The 22,748-nt window shown below is 42.0% G+C and overlaps 2 protein-coding genes across 2 annotated transcripts in view; both read right to left on the bottom strand.

Annotated features, from left to right (window-relative positions):
- Window positions 1-1,960, bottom strand: part of LOC142665594 (peptidyl-prolyl cis-trans isomerase FKBP1A-like) — a 10,133-nt gene extending 8,173 nt beyond the window's left edge. The window contains exon 1 of the mRNA XM_075845300.1: window positions 1,782-1,960. Within this exon, the coding sequence (XP_075701415.1) occupies window positions 1,782-1,818 (37 nt within the window). The 5' untranslated portion in view covers window positions 1,819-1,960. The remainder of the gene's footprint in view (window positions 1-1,781) is intronic.
- Window positions 1,961-8,725: 6,765 nt separating this feature from the next.
- Window positions 8,726-22,725, bottom strand: NSFL1C (NSFL1 cofactor). The gene is made up of 9 exons (XM_075845101.1): window positions 22,585-22,725; window positions 19,682-19,779; window positions 17,893-17,967; window positions 12,757-12,925; window positions 12,484-12,576; window positions 12,273-12,382; window positions 10,202-10,339; window positions 9,939-10,103; window positions 8,726-9,102 (listed from the first exon to the last, which is right to left on the bottom strand). The coding sequence occupies exons 1-9, from the start codon at window positions 22,687-22,689 to the stop codon at window positions 8,940-8,942; spliced, it is 1,116 nt and encodes a 371-aa protein (XP_075701216.1). The 5' UTR covers window positions 22,690-22,725; the 3' UTR covers window positions 8,726-8,939.
- Window positions 22,726-22,748: the final 23 nt, after the last annotated feature.

Raw genomic sequence — 22,748 nt, 5'->3', positions numbered from 1 at the left:
CTCAGTTACATCCTGTATTATACTCCAGAGCTGCACTCACTATTCTGCTGGTGGAGTCACTGTGTACATACATTACATTACTTATCCTGTACTGATCCGGAGTTGCATCCTGTATTATACTCCAGAGCTGCACTCACTATTCTGCTGGTGGAGTCACTGTGTACATACATTACTTATCCTGTACTGATCCTGAGTTACATTCTGTATTATACTCCAGAGCTGTACTCTCTATTCTGCTGGTGGAGTCACTGTGTACATACATTACATTACTGATCCTGTACTGATCCGGAGTTGCATCCTGTATTATACTCCAGAGCTGTACTCACTATTCTGCTGGTGGAGTCACTGTGTACATACATTACATTACTTATCCTGTACTGATCCTGAGTTACATCCTGTATTATACTCCAGAGCTGCACTCACTATTCTGCTGGTGGAGTCACTGTGTACATACATTACATTACTTATCCTGTACTGATCCTGAGTTACATCCTGTATTATACTCCAGAGCTGCACTCACTATTCTGCTGGTGGAGTCACTGTGTACATACATTACTTATCCTGTACTAATCCTGAGTTATATCCTGTATTATACTCCAGAGCTGCACTCACTATTCTGCTGGTAGAGTCACTGTGTACATACATTACTGATCCTGTACTGATCCTGAGTTATATCCTGTATTATACTCCAGAGCTGCACTCACTATTCTGCTGCTGGAGTCACTGTGGACATACATTACATTACTTATCCTGAGTTACATCCTGTATTATACTCCAGAGCTGCACTCACTATTCTGCTGGTGGAGTCACTGTGTACATACATTACTTATCCTGTACTGATCCTGAGTTACATCCCGTATTATACTCCAGAGCTGCACTCACTATTCTGCTGGTGGAGTCACTGTGTGCATATATTACATTACTTATCCTGTACTGATCCTGAGTTACATCCTGTATTATACTCCAGAGCTGCACTCACTATTCTGCTGCTGGAGTCACTGTGGACATACATTACATTACTTATCCTGTACTGATCCTGAGTTACATCCTGTATTATACTCCAGAGCTGCACTCACTATTCTGCTGGTGGAGTCACTGTGTACATACATAACATTACTGATCCTGTACTGATCCTGAGTTATATCCTGTATTATACTCCAGAGCTGCACTCACTATTCTGCTGGTGGAGTCACTGTGTACATACATTACATTACTTATCCTGTACTGATCCTGAGTTACATCCTGTATTATACTCCAGAGCTGCACTCACTATTCTGCTGGTGGAGTCACTGTGGACATACATTACATTACTTATCCTGTACTGATCCTGAGTTACATCCTGTATTATACTCCAGAGCTGCACTCACTATTCTGCTGGTGGAGTCACTGTGTACATACATTACTTTATTTATATTATACTCCAGAGGTGAAGGTTTATTATAGTTTTCATTGAGGTAACTGTGGAAGACATATCTACCCCTAATATATGTATCACCCCCTACAGTTACACATAGACGTATCCCCCGCCCCCCATACACGGACATATAATCTATAGGTATATTACAAATGCATCACCCCTCCCCCACAGTTATATTATACAGTCTATTATAACGCGTCCTACGCCCTCCCCCATCTTATTCCCCTCATTGAATTACAGAAGACATCCAGCTAGAACTACACCCCTCCCCCTCCTGCATTCATCAGATCACGGTTTTATAAAGGTGCATCACATGACAAGTACCCCCACCTCCCCCCACCGTTGTCGGTGCAGCTGTTATTACCGTCCCCAGGGCAGATGGAATCCACAGTCACTCCCATACTGGTCACCGTTACACACCGCTCACACCGAAAATAAGCCGCCGCCGCGCTGGGATACCCTGAAAACGTAGTGACGTCGCAACGGGAAGGCACGTTGTTCTAAGGGGCTCTCCCAATTGGTTCTACTCGCGCAACGATCTAATGACGCAATCACGCTTGCTACTTCGAAGACGCTTTGTTTGTCAGGCAGCGACAGTGACGCTCATGGCGGCCATTTTTAATACTGGCAGGTGTGTTCTTTCTGCAGCTAACAGCCTAAGGGCGGAGGGTGGGGTTCCAGGTTTAAAAATGGCCGCCCGATAAGGGAGGAGGGTTTACTAAAAGTCATGTGACTTAAGACCATGAAGGAGCCCTTTGTTGTTGTAACAATGTATTTGGTATGAGGATACAATGTCACCTCTCAGCCGGCGGCGTGACTGCTTCACCTGGCTGGCAAGACATGCTGGGCCTTGTAGTACTAAGCATGCCGGAGTCTCATAATGATGTCGTTATTATATGTTATATCAGCCTGTCAGTGTTACATAATTCACCATTGAGGAGCTGATTATTATATTCATATTCCAAAGCATAGATGTCGATATAAATGATTGATTTACTTGCTCCGCCTTCAAGTAATACAAACACGCCCCTATATATAGTTTCCGGTGCCCCCATAATGACAGCCTGTGTGCCCCCATCACAGTGTCAGGCTCAGATTTTAACAGATCCCATCAGAAGACCTTAAAAGATCTTATAGGCGGGATCCGGGGACATTACATTTCTTTACATTCTTAACAGAATAAAGTAGAGACAAACAAAGATGTGAACAGAGCTTCACAGTGCCCCCACAACAATGCCATCCTCAGCTTCCCAGTCCATACGATTAGAAGCCACAGTGCATCCATAACTGTACCATCCTCATTCTCCCCATAACATTGTTAGCCACAGTGCTTCCATAACTGTACCATCCCGTCTCCCCCATAAGTGTTAGCCATAGTGCTTCCATAACTGTACCATCCCCAGTCTCCCTCATAACAGTGTTCACCACAGTGCTTCCATAACTGTACCATTCTCAGTCGCCTCCATAACCGTATTTGCCACAGTGCTTCCATAACTGTATCATCCTCAGTATCCCAACTATATAACTTATACAGTCGTCGTCGTCCCCCCCCCCCCCCCATTACAGCACTATTCTTGGTGCAAGCATGAGAGCTTGAATGTCAGCCTAAGTCCCCCATAACATTGATAAATACAGTGACCAGATAACAGCATTATCCTTAGTACCCCCATAATGACAGCCACAATGTTATTTTCACACTCCCCCCCGCCCCATTGACAGTCATACACACTTACCCCCTCCTCCATGCTTCCTTCCATTGGTAGACTCAGATGTAGCCTCCTCTTCCGTCAGGTGTCCCCTTTATTTAGGAATACCCCCAGATATTCCAGGAGTGTAGACAGGGTCCACAGGAAAGAAGCAACAGGACAGGCCAGAGACCAGATCATCAGAATAAAACTAAACCCTAAATTAGTCTGACCACCAGACTCACATAATCTGCCCTGGATACTCCGGACCAAAGGAACTCGACTGCATCGTGTAACTGCCGGATTAAAGGGATTTTACTGCTTTTGATTTCGTGAGATTCCTTGAACAAAAATAGACCTGGAAAGTCCTTAGGGGTCATTCATACATCTGTGGTGTCACTAGGACCGACTCTCACTGATGGGAATGGGATTGATATTCTAACCCAGAGCATCATTCTCAATTCTGCAGACTTCAAAACTGAAATCTCCCAGTATGCCCTGCTGATTCAGTATCTGCTCTGGTGATCTGCATTCTGAAGAGTGCAGTCTTAACATCAGACACCGTACAGTAATTTGCGATAGGGGAAAACGATCTGTCCCCCAGCATTATAGTGTCTGACAAAAAAGCTTGCTCACTAGTTTAAAACCAGCAGAATAGTGAGTGCAGCTCTGGAGTATAATACAGGATATAACTCAGGATCAGTACAGGATAAGTATTGTAATGTATGTACACAGTGACTCCACCAGCAGAATAGTGAGTGCAGCTCTGGGGTATAATACAGGATGTAACTCAGGATCAGTACAGGATAAGTAATGTAATGTATGTACACAGTGACTCCACCAGCAGAATAGTGAGTGCAGCTCTGGAGTATAATACAGGATGTAACTCAGGATCAGTACAGGATAAGTAATGTATGTACACAGTGACTCCACCAGCAGAATAGTGAGTGCAGCTCTGCAGTATAATACAGGATATAACTCAGGATCAGTACAGGATAAGTAATGTCATGTATGTACACAGTGACTCCACCAGCAGAATAGTGAGTGCAGCTCTGGAATATAATACAGGATATAACTCAGGATCAGTACAGGATCAGTAATGTAATGTATGTACACAGTGACTCCACCAGCAGAATAGTGAGTGCAGCTCTGGAGTATAATACAGGATATAACTCGGGATCAGTACAGTACAAGTAATGTATGTATGTACACAGTGACTCCACAAAGCAGAATAGTGAGTGCAGCTCTGGAGTATAATACAGGATGTAACTCAGGATCAGTACAGGATAAGTAATGTATGTACACAGTGACTCCACCAGCAGAATAGTGAGTACAGCTCTGGAGTATAATACAGGATGTAACTCAGGATCAGTACAGGATAAGTAATGTAATGTATGTACACAGTGACTCCACCAGCAGAATAGTGAGTGCAGCTCTGGAGTATAATACAGGATGTAACTCAGGATCAGTACAGGATAAGTAATGTAATGTATGTACACAGTGACTCCACCAGCAGAATAGTGAGTACAGCTCTGGAGTATAATACAGGATGTAACTCAGGATCAGTACAGGATAAGTAATGTATGTACACAGTGACTCCACCAGCAGAATAGTGAGTGCAGCTCTGGAGTATAATACAGGATGTAACTCGGGATCAGTACAGGATAAGTAATGTAATGTATGTACACAGTGACTCCACCAGCAGAATGGTGAGTGCAGCTCTGGAGTATAATACAGGATGTAACTCAGGATCAGTACAGGATAAGTAATGTATGTACACAGTGACTCCACAAGCAGAATAGTGAGTGCAGCTCTGGAGTATAATACAGGATGTAACTCAGGATCAGTACAGGATAAGTAATGTAATGTATGTACACAGTGACTCCACCAGCAGAATAGTGAGTGCAGCTCTGGAGTATAATACAGGATGTAACTCAGGATCAGTACAGGATAAGTAATGTAATGTATGTACACAGTGACTCCACCAGCAGAATAGTGAGTGCAGCTCTGGAGTATAATACAGGATGTAACTCAGGATCAGTACAGGATAAGTAATGTCATGTATGTACACAGTGACTCCACCAGCAGAATAGTGAGTGCAGCTCTGGAGTATAATACAGGATGTAACTCAGGATCAGTACAGGATAAGTAATGTATGTACACAGTGATTCCACCAGCAGAATAGTGAGTGCAGCTCTGGAGTATAATACAGGATGTAACTCAGGATCAGTACAGGATAAGTAATGTAATATATGTACACAGTGACTCCACCAGCAGAATAGTGAGTGCAGCTCTGGAGTATAATACAGGATGTAACTCAGGATCAGTACAGGATAAGTAATGTATGTATACAGTGACTCCACCAGCAGAATAGTGAGTGCAGCTCTGGAGTATAATACAGGATGTAACTCAGGATCAGTACAGGATAAGTAATGTATGTACACAGTGATTCCACCAGCAGAATAGTGAGTGCAGCTCTGGAGTATAATACAGGATGTAACTCAGGATCAGTACAGGATAAGTAATGTAATATATGTACACAGTGACTCCACCAGCAGAATAGTGAGTGCAGCTCTGGAGTATAATACAGGATGTAACTCAGGATCAGTACAGGATAAGTAATGTATGTATACAGTGACTCCACCAGCAGAATAGTGAGTGCAGCTCTGGAGTATAATACAGGATGTAACTCAGGATCAGTACAGGATAAGTAATGTAATGTATGTACACAGTGACTCCACCAGCAGAATAGTGAGTGCAGCTCTGGAGTATAATACAGGATGTAACTCAGGATCAGTACAGGATAAGTAATGTCATGTATGTACACAGTGACTCCACCAGCAGAATAGTGAGTGCAGCTCTGGAGTATAATACAGGATGTAACTCAGGATCAGTACAGGATAAGTAATGTATGTACACAGTGATTCCACCAGCAGAATAGTGAGTGCAGCTCTGGAGTATAATACAGGATGTAACTCAGGATCAGTACAGGATAAGTAATGTAATATATGTACACAGTGACTCCACCAGCAGAATAGTGAGTGCAGCTCTGGAGTATAATACAGGATGTAACTCAGGATCAGTACAGGATAAGTAATGTATGTACACAGTGACTCCACCAGCAGATATTCATCCAACATCTACTACGTTTCACCCTCTCTATGAAGGCTTTGAAAAAGTGCTGCTTCGTTCTCTATTTCTTGAATAGAGATATATATATATATATATATATGTGTGTGTGTGTGTGTGTAAAAGGTAGATATATTCACTTTCAGTGAGATTTGTTAGGGTTGTCTGTAGTGACAAATTCGATCCTAACTTTAATATTTCCAGGGCAGGTTGGAGATGGAGAGTTTGGTTGCTATAGGTGACATTTATACTCTTTGCAGCCCGTGTAATTTAACGCTGAGGAGCAACTAACTCAGCAAAAGTTGAGCAATGCTCTCTTGGTACAGAACATTTACATTATTATTCTACAAATGACTTCTGGCGGGAACGCTGACTGTTTCCTTTATATGTTGTAGGGATCGGAGTTCTTGCAGTTTTTCTCCATTTAAAAGCGAAGCATTAAAGGGATATTCCAACCATAGACATGGATGGTGTAGGATATATGAATGTCCGATAGGTCGGGGGTCCCTAATAGTTCCTGTGACCGATAAGATCTGACAAATGCTTGATAGGTGCAGATCCCAACTCTAGGACCCTCACCTAGTGGCAGAAAGGGCGTCCCCTAGTGGAAACTATGGATATACCAGAAATGTAACACCCCAGTACTTCCTCGTGTAGAATGAGGACCACAGACACCTCCAGCTGGGATCTAACATTGGGCAGGGAGAGGCACTACTGCACCCTGGGTGGTCCAGATGCCGCGGCAACTGTCCAATCATGTACGGGTCCGACTAATCACAAGTCCAGCACCCAATGGCACATCGCAATTGTCTCACCATTTTCAAGATCTCTGCTTGCTGTTAATGAATAGGAATATCCAGAAGGCTGAAAACCTGCCCTGATCATTTGAGGCTGATGCAGGACTTGTAAGAACATATCAGAGCCCTCTCTGATAAAGTGATCTGTGTCCCTTGGATAGGGCCAATGTTTCTAATCAGTTATTAAAGAAACCACAGCACTCAGTATAGAAGGGTGCTCATGTAGGGTTCCAGTCCGTAGTATTATAGAAAATATTTTTCAAAAACAAAAAGATTTGTTTTGGAGTGTCATGTTTCTAATCAGTGACAGCAAGCAGAGATCATGCAACATAACAATAGAAAACCCCTTTAAAAGGAGACTAAGCTAAATAAAAGGTAGACATTTTTGTAGAAACCTTCCCACATAACATAGATGCTAATGCCACACCTACTTTCTCTAAGCCCCACCTCCTACGTATTTCCCCAGCCAAAGATGGAGGCGATCGATAGGTGCACTGTTTTCCCTGCCAGATTTAGACGGATTCTGGAGCCGGTTTTTTCATATGGCAAGTCTCACTTTACTTCACCCTGTGGCTCTCCAGTTGTTGTAAAATTACACCATGCATGCTGGGAGTTGTAGTTTCACAACAGCTGGAGAGTAACAAGTTGGAGGCCACATATTTAGGGTGTCTAAGAGATACCCAAACCACATAATTAAGCTGTCTAGGGATGATGGTCTACCCCAACTATAGAACTTTCAAGGGTCTGAGGACCAAACTAATAGATTATTACTGTGCCCAACATAAAGTGAATGTCCACCGTAAATGGATCCAAAATTCTGTGCGGAATAATTTCTTCATATCTCTCTATGGCGGTTGAATCTAAATTTTTCCAATACAGAGCTCCAAATCCACTGCTTAGCCATAGATGAAACTTCTATCTGCAGCCACCACTAGAGGGAGCCAAAGCGCTAACTGCAAACTGATTATACATTAAACTCACTAATAACCGTATGCAGTGAGCTCCCTCTAGTGGTGGCTGCAGGCAAAATACTTAATCGTTTTCCCTTTATGTTTATGCAGTAGATTTGGCGCTCCGTATCGGGAAAACTGCACTAACGACACCGTAAAGATATTTTAGGAAATTAGTAAGCACAGAATGTTAGACCTAAATACATTATGATAAATGGTGGATATTCACTTTAAATTAAAGGGGTTGTCCAGTTTATAACACCTGTTTTCATACACCCTATTAGGGAATTGTGAGTTAATAGAGGAGGGTCCCATGTTCAGGCTCCTTATCTCTTGGCCAGAGCGGTTACAGAGCGTCTCCCCCTCTGGAGGACCTGTTCTGTATTACACAGAAAACCCATTAATATGAATGGACACGGTGTAATGCTCGATTTCTCCTGTGGTGGCACTAGAGGGAAATTGAACACTTACGGCCTTACAGATCACAGCTGATCGCTGGGGGTCCTAGCAGGGGGACACATTGTAATCAGCGTATTGTCAAGGTACCCTTCTAATAAGTAGGGATTGTCCAAAGCAGAGTTCCCCTTTAATCTTAACCTCTTGTGAGAAGTCTCACCAGATCTCACAATCTAGGGAACTATTTTTGGATATATCTATGATCCTTACCTCAGGTATTTGGTATAAATAGCGGAGTTCAGTGGTCAGGTCTGGCATTAAGATGTAAATTATTAAGACAGCGGGGAAGTATTTTTGTTTTATTTCCTATTTATTTCACTTTTTGAGTCCAATGCTTATTACAAATCCTGCAAAATGTACGTCTAGAGAGGATATAAGGAGTCCACCCGAAGCGCGGGGAACCCAGGACTACAAGACAGAATGGCTCCATGTCACCAGCGGAGATTAGAACAGCAGGAAAGAGAGGAATAGAATGCCGGGATGGGGGAGGGGGAGCGACGTGGTGTCATATTATTCGCTGCACGATGACGGCGTTCAGCAGGTTTGCCTCTTTTAGTGTCAGGTCTTCATCGGTCAGCTCTTTGTTCGGGAAAGTCGTCATTAGTACGAAGCTAGTGGCAGCCATGGCGGGTCGGGCGCTGGCAATAAACATACGGATGTCACGGATCCTGCAGAGGAGACAGATGAGGTCAATGACACGTGCACGGCCGCTTCTTTTCATATACCAGGTGCGTTTTAGTGCACCAAACGTACAGGACCCTAAACCCTCGCCCACCCCCCCTCCTTACATTACACTTGCCACTGCCACTCCCTCCAACATGACGTGCTGAAATACTTTGTGCCGCTGGTGAGGGAGCGGTCCCTTCTATTATCTACTTCATTCCCTACTTGCCTTCCTCACATCCTGACCCTGCAGCTGAAACATACACCACACTCCTGAAATACTCTGTGCTGCTAAAGTCCCTTCTATCCAACAATAAACCTGCGATCTCCCACTTGCCACTACCCCACTCACATTGTGACACAGCCCCCCATCTGCACCTGAAAAACAGCACTCTGCTCTCTCCTGAAACACTTTGTGCAGCTCTTTCCATAATCTGACGTCCATTCCGTGTCCTCCCATTTTTCGCCATTCCCCTCCTTACCGTATGACACGGTTCCTGCCTTAACAATGATCATCGCACTGCCCTCCACAAAATCAGCAACACTCCTCGTCTGAAATACTCTGTGCTGCTGTATAACCTAGTCTGTGAACTCCTACTTACCTACACACCCCCCTTAGACAATCCACAAATAAAAGATCATTAAATGTCTACAACATCAAGGACGCCGATTACTAGTCGCTTATTCCTAGACCTCCACTCAGAAGGGAAATGGGGGCCCTGTTCTTGCTATGGGTGGGGGTCCCAGTGATTGAAACGCCATGAAAAGTAATTTTGGGAAAACCCAGTTGAACACGTCACTAGTCTGTTCTGGACATTCACACTGAAACTAGAGCTCGTACCGGTGACTGTGATTGAACTTTTGGACCAGTCGGCCCCCGTCTGCCAGGCGAATCTGGATGCTAGTGATGGGATCGGCGTCGTCGATGGTGACCGATGAGCTGGCTCTGGCCTCGTTCTCAGCCTGCTGTGACAGGGACGGGGCGCTGAGGACATTGGGGGCCGTACTAACAGCAGAAAAAAAAAGGGGGGAAACAGAAAGTGTTAAGGATACGAGTAATGTCCTAATACAAGAGACATCAATGTGACTGGAGACCCCTCTCACCTGCCCAGTTTCTGCCCTTCTCCTGTGAAGGCTCTGAAGGAAGTTCTAGGTTTCACAAAGTCTTCATCACGGTGGTCCTCCATATCTAAGTTGACCTGTCCGCCCTGGGCTAATCTGCGTAGCTCGCCTGGAATCTCCCTAACGAAACACGATAATGGATAAAAAGTTAATAGATACAACTAAATCAATGTCCTGTTAAATTCATCCCCCCACGACTCGCCCATTGGGTCAAGAAGCACCCTTAGGCCGGGTTCCCAGGTAGCGTAAACGCTGCAGAAATTCCGCAGCATTTACAGTAGCAGCGCACACTGCGTAAAAAAAAAAAACCTGCCGCGAAAACGGAAATTGACCTGCAGTGCAGAACTTAATTCCGCAGCGAGCCAATCTATGCTGCGTTTCTGTTGACTTTCCGTTGCGGGTTATCCCCGTTGAATTCAATGGGGATGCAAAACCCGCTACAGAAAGCCGAGTGTTGCCACTTCTGTGGCCTATTTGCAGCGCTTAAGCCACAAAAATCGCAAATTACGGAAAAAATAAATAAAAAAAATACCATACTTGCCCAGAACGCCCCCCTCCTCCTCCCTGCAGTCCGGCCTCCTGGGGTGACGTTGCATCCCATGTGACCGCTGCTGCAGCCAACCACAGGCTGCAGCGGTTACATGGGCTGCAGCATCATCCAGGAGGGACGGATCGGACTGTGACGGAGGGATGCATCGCCATAACAACGACCTACTATAGTATGAGCGGTTTTTACCGCTTTCCGCAGCAGAAATTCCGTCTGAAAAAAAAGAACCACTTCGGATGGAACGTACTGCGGGTTCCAGGTCGGATAAGCGGTGTGGTTTTTACGCAGCATTTCCGTCCCAGGGGAATCCGGCCTTAGACCTCAAAACGCACTCCGTGATAAAGACATCAGTTACTGACGCCCACAGACCAGGAAGGCCCCATGGTGACGGCGCGATTAATGAAAATGATGCATACAGCATCAATGGTATCGGGGGGAGCTTCAGGCCGCTATGTAAACAACGCTGCACAACACTGAAGGAGCCAAGGTGAGTGACAGATCATACGTTTAATTAGGAGAGGTCACAAAATAAAACCCGAGAAACGGGTTGTAATGCTAATGAGAGGATCGTATTAATGCCCCTAAAGGAAAAGGAACAAATGTAGGAGGGAGAACCCACCCCCGCTGCGATACCCTTATTCCACCAATTTGTTGCCACGTCCATTGATATAGGTGCTTTATGTACGAATGAAGATAGACCTTTGTTGGTTTATCTTCGTTCAATCTGCAGCGGGGGTGGGTTCTCCGCCTGAAGCTCCCCCCGATACCATTGATGCTGTATGCATCATTTTCATTGGTCGCGCCGTCACCATGGTGCCGTCCCGGTCTGTGGGCGTCAGTAACTGATGTCTTTATCACGGATTGGTTTAGGTCCAATTGACGTGATCAAGATAGGTGGGGGCTATAGCCGTATAAGGCTCTATTGTTTCTCCGGCGCGCGCTTCGACCGGTCATCACTGTCTAGTGCACGCCGTTGAAACAAAAATACTACAGCATAATATGTGCTGAGCGGTAGTTAGACAGATCAAGGCAATTTATACCCCCGAGGACGCTCCTCTATTTGTTTAGAGGCGCAGAAACGCGTTGGGAATTTTGCTTGTTTGTGGCAACTAGACAAACTATTATTTATTTACTACGTTTGTGGAGTTTTGTAGCGATGGGCTGATCATGTTCAAACTGTCAGACACTTTCAACTTTGTGTTTTCAGTGGTTGGCTACCATTCACACTGCATAAAGCATCTATGATCTGTGTTGCCAACGCCTGTATTGCCCTATTTGCTAAATTTTATAAACTTTCAATAATCAAATAGACCTCAAGTCCTCCTGGACTATGCAAGTTTACCCATTGAACTAGGGACTTTAATGGGGTATCCTCATCTAAATCATTTAGGTCATATCCACTTGATAGGTGGGGGTGCCATCCTCTATGCCATGAATGATTCTAGATGTAAAACCTCATTAATGGATCCCAGCTCACTATTAAAGACTCTGTCCCCAAACTCATACCCTCTGCGTATGGCTTCCAAGAATTGCGCATTGCTAGGATCCTGATAGCTGCGCATTTCGCCTTCGTCCAGGCTAAATCCATTCTTCCAGAGTTTTAGAACGACGTGGACCTGCAGCAGAGGATGGGAATGTAACTACCCAGAAAACGTAACAGTACAGCGTCCACCTCATCCTACAAAGATTCAGACAAATCGTATCGTCAGATACTCACATCCTGTCCTTGACGGTGCTTGCGAGCGCCAGCTACATAGGCAGATTCCTCCTCCGGGGCTGCCCCCAACCTGTACCCACCGCCTGTAAATGGCTGCACAGAAATAGATAGGGTTATCTTACAGGAGTTCTTCCTTATCTCAGGCAACATTGACAAAATAAAACACTGAAATTAAGGCTATTAAAAGGCATGAGGGTAAATAATGTGCCCATACACCCCAGAGTATCAGCTATAATACAGCAGCCTGTACAGTCATTTCATGAGGGGTCTCACCGATCCTCGGCTGGTGCTTTCTCCAGGGCTTTTAGAAGTTCTGTCCACAGCAACAGCTCCATGTTCCTTGGCTCCTTTGAAAAGATCTTCCACCAGTTCATTAGGGCTCCTCTTTCTTGGAGGACCAACAATCTGCTGCCCGCTTCTCTCTGAACCACCAGCATAAAACCTGCAAAAAAATTATGTACATTATTGTCACAAGAATATAACTAATAAAATACTGCTCCCCTATATACAAGAATATAACTACTATAATACCGCCCCTATATACAAGAATATAACTACTATAATAGCGCCCCTATATACAAGAATATAACTACTATAATACTGCCCCCCTATATACAAGAATATAACTACTATAATACTGCCTCCTATGTACAAGAATATAACTACTATAATACTGCCTCCTATATACAAGAATATAACCACTATAATACTGCCCCCTATATACAAGAATATAACTACTATAATACTGCTCCTATATACAAGAATATAACTACTATAATACTGCCCCCTATATACAAGAATATAACTACTATAATACTGCCCTCTATATACAAGAATATAACTACTATAATACTGCCCCTATATACAAGAATATAACTACTATAATACTGCCCCTATATACAAGAATATAACTACTATAATACTGCTCCCTATATACAAGAATATAACTACTATAATACTGCCCCCTATATACAAGAATATAACTACTATAATACTGCCCCCTATATACAAGAATATAACTACTATAATACTGCTCCTATATACAAGAATATAACTACTATAATACTGCCCCTATATACAAGAATATAACTACTATAATACTGCTCCTATATACAAGAATATAACTACTATAATACTGCTCCCTATATACAAGAATATAACTACTATAATACTGCTCCTATATACAAGAATATAACTACTATAATACTGCCCCTATATACAAGAATATAACTACTATAATACTGCCCCTATGTACAAGAATATAACTACTATAATACTGCTCCTGTATACAAGAATATAACTGCTATAATACTGCCCCTATATACAAGAATATAACTACTATAATACTGCCCCCTATATACAAGAATATAACTACTATAATACTGCCCCTATATACAAGAATATAACTACTATAATACTGCTCCTATATACAAGAATATAACTACTATAATACTGCCCCTATATACAAGAATGCAACTACTATAATACTGCTCCTATATACAAGAATATAACTACTATAATACTGTCCCTATATACAAGAATATAACTACTATAATACTGCCCCTATATACAAGAATATAACTACTATAATACTGCCCCCTATATAAACGAATATAATACTATAATACTGCTCCCTATATACAAGAATATAACTACTATAATACTGCCCCTATATACAATATAACTACTATAATACTGCCACTATATACAAGAATATAACTACTATAATACTGCCCCCTATATACAAGAATATAACTACTATAATACTGCCCCCTATATACAAGAATATAACTACTATAATACTGCCCCTATATACAAGAATATACCTACTATAATACTGCTCCCTATATACAAGAATATAACTACTATAATACTGCCCCCTATATACAAGAATATAACTACTATAATACTGCCCCTATATACAAGAATATAACTACTATAATACTGCTCCTATATACAAGAATATAACTACTATAATACTGCCCCCTATATACAAGAATATAACTACTATAATACTGCCCCTATATACAAGAATATACCTACTATAATACTGCCCCCTATATACAAGAATATAACTACTATAATACTGCCCCTATATACAAGAATATAACTACTATAATACTGCCCCCTATATACAAGAATATAACTACTATAATACTGCCTCCTATATACAAGAATATACCTACTATAATACTGCCCCCTATATACAAGAATATAACTACTATAATACTGCCCCTATATACAAGAATGCAACTACTATAATACTGCTCGTATATACAAGAATATAACTACTATAATACTGCTCCTATATACAAGAATATAACTACTATAATACTGCCCCTATATACAAGAATATAACTACTATAATACTGCCCCTATATACAAGAATATAACTACTATAATACTGACCCCTATATACAAGAATATAACTACTATAATACTGCACCCTATATACAAGAATATAACTACTATAATACTGCTCCTACATACAAGAATATAACTACTATAATACTGCCCCTACATACAAGAATATAACTACTATAATACTGCTCCCTATATACAAGAATATAACTACTATAATACTGCCCCCTATATACAAGAATATAACTACTATAATACTGCCCCCTATATACAAGAATATAACTACTATAATACTGCTCCTATATACAAGAATATAACTACTATAATACTGCTCCTATATACAAGAATATACCTACTATAATACTGCTCCTATATACAAGAATATAACTACTATAATACTGCCCCTATATACAAGAATATAACTACTATAATACTGCCCTATATACAAGAATATAACTACTATAATACTGCCCCTATATACAAGAATATAACTACTATAATACTGCCCCCTATATACAAGAATATAACTACTATAATACTGCCCTATATACAAGAATATAACTACTATAATACTGCCCCTATATACAAGAATATAACTACTATAATACTGCCCCCTATATACAAGAATATAACTACTATAATACTGCTCCTATATACAAGAATATAACTACTATAATACTGCCCCTATATACAAGAATACAACTACTATAATACTGCCCCCTATATACAAGAATATACTACTATAATACTGCTCCTATATACAAGAATATAACTACTATAATACTGCCCCCTATCTACAAGATTATACTACTATAATACTGCCCCCTATATACAAGAATATAACTACTATAATACTGCCCCCTATATACAAGAATATAACTACTATAATACTGCCCCCTATATACAAGAATATAACTACTATAATACTGCTCCTATATACAAGAATATAACTACTATAATACTGCCCCTATATACAATATAACTACTATAATACTGCCCCTATATACAAGAATATAACTACTATAATACTGCTCCTATATACAAGACTATAACTACTATAATACTGCCCCTATGTACAAGAATATAACTACTATAATACTGCCCCTATATACAAGAATATAACTACTATAATACTGCCCCTATATACAAGAATATAACTACTATAATACTGCCCCTATATACAAGAATATAACTACTATAATACTGCCCCCTATATACAAGAATATAACTACTATAATACTGCTCCTATATACAAGAATATAACCACTATAATACTGCCCCCTATATACAAGAATACAACCACTATAATACTGCCCCCTATATACAAGAATATAACTACTATAATACTGCCTCTATATACAAGAATATAACTACTATAATACTGCCCCTATATACAAGAATATAACTACTATAATACTGCCCCTATATACAAGAATATAACTATTATAATACTGCCCCTATATACAAGAATATAACTACTATAATACTGCCCCTATATACAAGAATATAACTACTATAATACTGCCCCTATATCCAAGAATATAACTACTATAATACTGCCTCTATATACAGGAATATAACTACTATAATACTGCCCCTATATACAAGAATATAACTACTATAATACTGCCCCTATATACAAGAATATAACTACTATAATACTGCCCCTATATACAAGAATATAACTACTATAATACTGCCCCCTATATACAAGACTATAACTACTATAATACTGCTCCTATATACAAGAATATAACTACTATAATACTGCCCCCTATATAGAAGAATATAACTACTATAATACTGCCCTTATATACAAGAATATAACTACTATAATACTGCCCCCTATATAGAAGAATATAACTACTATAATACTGCCCCCTATATACAAGAATATAACTACTATAATACTGCCCCTATATACAAGAATATAACTACTATAATACTGCTCCTATATACAAGAATATAACTACTATAATACTGCCCCCTATATACAAGAATATAACTACTATAATACTGCCCCTATATACAAGAATATAACTACTATAATACTGCCCCTATATACAAGAATATAACTACTATAATACTGCCCCTATATACAAGAATATAACTACTATAATACTGCCCCCTATATACAAGACTATAACTACTATAATACTGCTCCTATATACAAGAATATAACTACTATAATACTGCCCCCTATATAGAAGAATATAACTACTATAATACTGCCCTTATATACAAGAATATAACTACTATAATACTGCCCCCTATATAGAAGAATATAACTACTATAATACTGCCCCCTATATACAAGAATATAACTACTATAATACTGCCCCTATATACAAGAATATAACTACTATAATACTGCTCCTATATACAAGAATATAACTACTATAATACTGCTCTGTGATCAGGTAAGTGAGTTCACATGAACTATTTCTCCATTTCTTGTAACAGGACCCCCATTGCTGCAATATGTGGGGGGTACCCACACATTAGACGTTTACAACATATTCTAATACTGTCATAAATGTCTATGGTCGGAATACACTTTTAACCCCCTCCATGTCACATTCACAGAAGCTGAGCTTTGTGGAGCTGTAGATGTTCCTGCTTATGACACGAAGGCGTCTTTGTGGACACCAGGGACTTTCTTTCTGTGGGGTCAAGAGAATAAAATCCCAGGTCCCCTCCGAGCCTCAGCTAAAACCTTGTGTTATACCCAGAAACAGCTCCCTATGTGAATATGACATGAAGGAGATATTAGGGTTAAACTACAGTCACCCCTGAATTTGCAGGTTATGACTTCAGCAAAGGCTCCAATTCCCAAATCATCCACATCCGTGTGCGGTGCGTTATTTGTGGATCAATTCAATCGAAAATAATGAAAAAAAAAAGGATGTGCTTTGCGGGTGTGTAACTAACGAATGCCATTCGCAAAGCACACTGAACCATAACGGACCAGATTCACGCGCCTGAATCGGATACGCCCGTGTGAATGTAGCCTTCATTTCAGAAACACAACAGGAAATAAAATCTGACCTTTGTCCTTCCTCTTCTTCCTCCTCCTCTTCCTGCGCGTGCACCAAGTCCCTGAAAGACGTCACCCTGTGATCGCTGAGACGGGAGGGAAAGGTAAAAAGTTAGTGCTTGGAATTAGTCGAATGCCCGGCCTGACAAGAGTTTAGCTCAGGGGTAGGGAAAGGCCTGCATTAGTGTCTCACTTTATGGCTGCTGCGCTAACTTCAGCTCAGACAGTCCAACCCCCATCCTATGTTGTATGGGAAGTTACATGGTCCAACAGGAAGGAGCATTAGTCTGCATAGGACATATTCTCTTAGCCTGGAGGTACAGCGGCAGCTCACGTCCCCTCCATCCTGCATAGTCACAGAGCATGCTCACTACATTCAAAAGGTTGTTTTCCGTGTATTACTGATGGAATAGATAATGTCCGCATCGATTCCTCTTGGTTTTATTAGGTATATAATCACAACTCCCACATTCATGTGTATGGAAGGAGGTGGGCATACATGAGATTTTACAACTAATATCGATAGGAACGATCAACGGTGGTCTGACCTTTGGTTCTCCCATAGACATCTAGAACACAGGAGTCGCAGATCCACTCCCGACTAGGAAGGTCACGATACCAGAATTTGGATTTCGATACTTCGAGTAGCATTGCGATACTCGATACCAAAACGATACTTTGCCAACAATAAAAAAAAAATATATAAAGTCCTTCCATTTTCTGATGTGCGGCACGAGGTGTTATCAATTTTGAACCTCCATGTGCCTCATATTAATAGTAATTAACCCCATCATGTACCTCACATTAACCCAACGTTGCCCATTACAACGCCGAGCGAGGTACTTGATGGGATCACGTACTATAACGATTATAATGGGCACTATTGGGTTATATTCATTATAGTAAGTGATCCCATCAAGTACCTCGCTCACAGGTCACTCACAGTTGTAATGGGCAACATTGGGTTAATGTGTAAGGTATGTGATGGGGTTAATTATTATTAATGTCAGGCACATGGAGGTACTACATTCATAACACCTCGTGCCTCACATTAATAATAAGTGACTTCATCTCCCTCACATAATGGCAACATTGGGGTTAATGTGGGTGACATTAACTCCAATGTTCCTGAATGATGGCTGCCTTTATGTCAAGCTCGTGCTCCGCTGTAATACCTGCCGGGGGCCGGTCTGTCACTACACCGCGGTGCGAGCCACACAGGCACGTCATCAAGATAGTCCCCCTCCCTGCCCCACATTCTCAGATCGTCAGTGGTGACAGTAGAGAAAGGAAGGAGCAGCGCTCCTTCCTCCGTCCTACTGTGACATGGCCGGCACCAATGACGAGCGGGGCGTCACAGTAGGAGGGAGCGCTCCTCCTTCCTTTCTCTACTGTCACCAATGACAATCTGAGAATGGGGCACTGAAGGAAGAGAACATCGCGGGAGCTTTACACTGCACGCGACATGTTCTCTTCATTTATTTCAATACTAAGCTGTGCGGTCTCACAGCTTGGTATCGAAATACATAAATTGACGATGTTAAACTGTTTGCACAGCATCGATATTTCGATGAATCGTGCTTCCCTACTCCCAACCCATCACTTGATTGAGCCTGCGTTGTAATACCAATTTGGGAAGGGTGAGGCGGTGTCGGGGGAAAAAAATAATAAAAAAAATCTATGAAGCACCAGCCTTTGTTCTGGTCAGTACCCCTCGCACGCCCATTACTAATCTATCAATATTAATGGTCTGGAATACCCCTTTAAACCAAGGCCGCACGTTGCGGTCAGAATCCTTACCTGGGCCCAGAACCGCGAGAAGTAGAGCCCGGGGCCGGCTGTGGTAGCGTCACTATGTCATCATCTCCTCCGTCCTCGTAAAAACTGGCCAGAGCTAACTGGAAGAAGAAGAAGGAGAGAGGAAAATGGAAAAGCCTTTCCTATACAAAATCTTTTGCTTTACATACGGGGACGGGGGTTGGGTATTTCCTGAAATTCACATATTAACCCCTTAATGACGGCCTGCACAGGTTTCTCTTTACACTGGGCAGTTAGAGATACCAGCAAGGGACCGCTCTACGCTTTTGACATGGACTACAAGTCCTATCGTCCCCTGTGCTGTCAGCACTCTGATCGTGTGCAAGCAATGAAGAGGAGGGTGGTAGTCACTGTCCCCTCCTGGTGTCGGCCGGTCTTGCTGACATCAGGTTTTTATTATACAGCCGGACTGAAATACCAGGTCAGAAACAAAGAATCAAAACGAAGGGAAAATAACTTAGAGAGGAGCCGTCACCTCTCCTGATGTGTCAGTTTTAGTAAATATTTGTATTCCCCATGAAATAACAATTCTGCAACATCTTCTCTTAGAACTTTATGTTGTGCCGTTCCTCTGTTATTCCAACGGGAAATGTATAAATTGACAACTGGCTGTTTTTGTGCATCCCTACAAAAAACTGACACTGTCCAACCAGTGCTGACAAAGTGAGACTATAGGGACATGCCCATTTGACAAGGTGAATGGTAACACCCAGTTTTTAATATATTCATACATTTCTAGGAGGAGTAACAGAGGAACAGCACAATGCGGAGTATTAAAACAGATCCTCTAAGTTGCTGTAAAATAAATCAGCTCGCCATGCACAAACCTTCTAGAATTGTGCTTATAAGCAACAGCCAATGTGAACAAGCAGAGCGGCAATATAAAGCATGGGGGAGAGAGAAGCAGCCTGAGTCTATGGTGAGACAAGAGGTGGACTTCAGACTGGTCAATGAACCATCCGTCGGCTGTTTGCTGTGCAGAGGCCCGGGGTGCACTCAGGCCATTGCTAAATAACAGAAGAGAGCCACTGGGTGACTACCCAGGACCTCCATGTTTGCCCCAAGTTGCTGGAGTACTGGGTAATAGCACATTCAGCCCCCACTTCCCGTGCAAGGAAAGTGGAGCCCAGAGTCTTGATCTGTAATGTAGATTCCATAGTAAGTACCCAATATAATTTTATTGATTCAGTATCAGAGGGTGAGGGGCTTTATATACCCGGCTCTATACTGACCCAGTCCTTATAGTTCACATGCTGAAGCCTTTAACAAGCCGGAGGTGACAACCTTGCAATGGGTCAATCCAGATCCATACAATTTACATATTATTTGGATGATGTGAAGTGGAACGTGTATCCGATCCCGGTCTAGTTCTCATGTTTTGCATCTCACCATCTGCTGGTATTAACCAGCGAGAGAGGGTGCGGTGCCGGGTGACAGCTGGCAGGCAGGGAAGCCGACGTCTGGGGAGGATGTATAAGATCATAAAATCTATGGGCCTTATGGATAACGCTGCCATTGGATTTGCCGACTATAAGTGAAGTTCAGACAGGGCAAGAATGGGATCGGATGGATTTTAACCCAATCTATTCTGTTTCCTGAGATAAGCAACACCAGAGGAATTTGGTTGCCACTTATCTCCCTCCATAGAAATAACATGGCTGCTCGATCCAGGTGAAGGTGCATCGATAGGAAAATTGGGGAAGATATTTGCAGCCGTCACCTGCAGCAACCAGTCAGAAATCAGCGGTTATCTTCCCAGTAGCGGCTACAACATTAACGCAACGAACCGATTGGCCGATATGGGTTAAATCTCCACTCAAGCTCCAGCGTGTACTGGTTAATTCTGATCTGACCGTCACATTTTTTGCTATATTAAAGTAATCGTCCAGTTTTATATAAATAAAGCTTCATTATTGTATATTGAAAAGTTATAAAATGTTCTAATATACGTTACATTTCAAAGATTCACAATTTAAGAATTTTGCTTGCGGTCATTGACTGGGAACATTATTCTAGTTTACATCCGGAGACTGAAAACCCATCCTGACTTACTTCTCTGAGCTGAAGGTTTGCTACAATTGTATCCAGTATAGACAATCCTCTGTGAGCTAAAACACATGAACAGTTTGTCTCTCTCTTGTCTGATACAATGTATCAGTGCAGGTAAAATGTAACAAACTATCAGAACAGGAGAGCAGCTGTTCAGCTCACAAGGGATTGTCTATACTGGATACAATTGTAACAAACCCTCAGCTGTGAGAAAGAGTCGATCTTTACAGTTTCTTAATTCTTTATACAAGGTTTCCATTCACTGACAATATATACTCACTGGTTCATACACGATAAACAGTAATAGGAAGGGAAGTAATTCGACAAAGTACTGCGCCAAATTATAGCCCATTCGCTTGACTTCGACTTTATGCAAACGTCATGCGATATTATAAATTGCGCCATGACGCATAAGTCACATGACCCAATCATTGCGACGCTACACGATACAACAGTAGACTCAAAATCCCCTCTAGCCCTAACATTACAATGATGTGGAACTACAAGTACAAGCAAGCCCTGTGAGCTGCTGGAGGAAGGACCTGAATCAGCACAATGAACTACAAGTCCCATGATGCCCACAATAAAAGAGGATGCAAAAGCATGCTGGGACTTGTAGTTCAATGAGAGCTGCAGAGGTGGATGATCGTCGGGGGGCAGTGAAATAGGGGTTGGGGATGTCTAGCATGGAAAATGACAAGAGGGGAGGGGCCGTGGATCTGTCTCGGGTGGGTCAGGCAAGATGACAGTGCGTTCTCCTCCCCGAGTGCCACCACTTCTCTTCCCCACTAGCTGCCCCTGTCTCCCCGGCTTTCCAACCTCTTCTCCCCAGGTACCTGCAGGTCCCAGCCGGCTGACTCGAGGAAAAACCGCGCTCTCTCCTCCTCCGAGCCGGTCACCAACACAAACTCTCGCACCGCTTCCTCTTGCTGCGCCGCCATTTTACTGTGCAGCAACACTGAGTGTTCCCCCGGAAACACTACCCCAGCACAGAACGTTC

This window comes from Rhinoderma darwinii, chromosome 13 (genome assembly GCF_050947455.1).
Source record: "Rhinoderma darwinii isolate aRhiDar2 chromosome 13, aRhiDar2.hap1, whole genome shotgun sequence".
NCBI lineage: Eukaryota > Metazoa > Chordata > Amphibia > Anura > Rhinodermatidae > Rhinoderma > Rhinoderma darwinii.
The sequence above is the reverse complement of the archived record's forward strand: the minus strand, read 5'-3'. Positions and strand labels throughout refer to the sequence as shown.

What these genes read in the sequence shown, in the direction of transcription:
- NSFL1C (XM_075845101.1), bottom strand. Translation starts at nt 22,689, where the DNA reads ATGGCGGCGCAGCAAGAGGAAGCGGTGCGAGAGTTTGTGTTGGTGACC. An exon ending in GAAGAAGAGGAAGGACAAAG is followed by an intron (nt 12,926 to 17,892) that starts GTCAGATTTTAT and finishes ATTTTTTTGCAG; the next exon opens with GTTTTATGCTGGTGGTTCAG. An exon ending in AGCACCGTCAAGGACAGGAT is followed by an intron (nt 12,383 to 12,483) that starts GTGAGTATCTGA and finishes CCTCTGCTGCAG; the next exon opens with GTCCACGTCGTTCTAAAACT.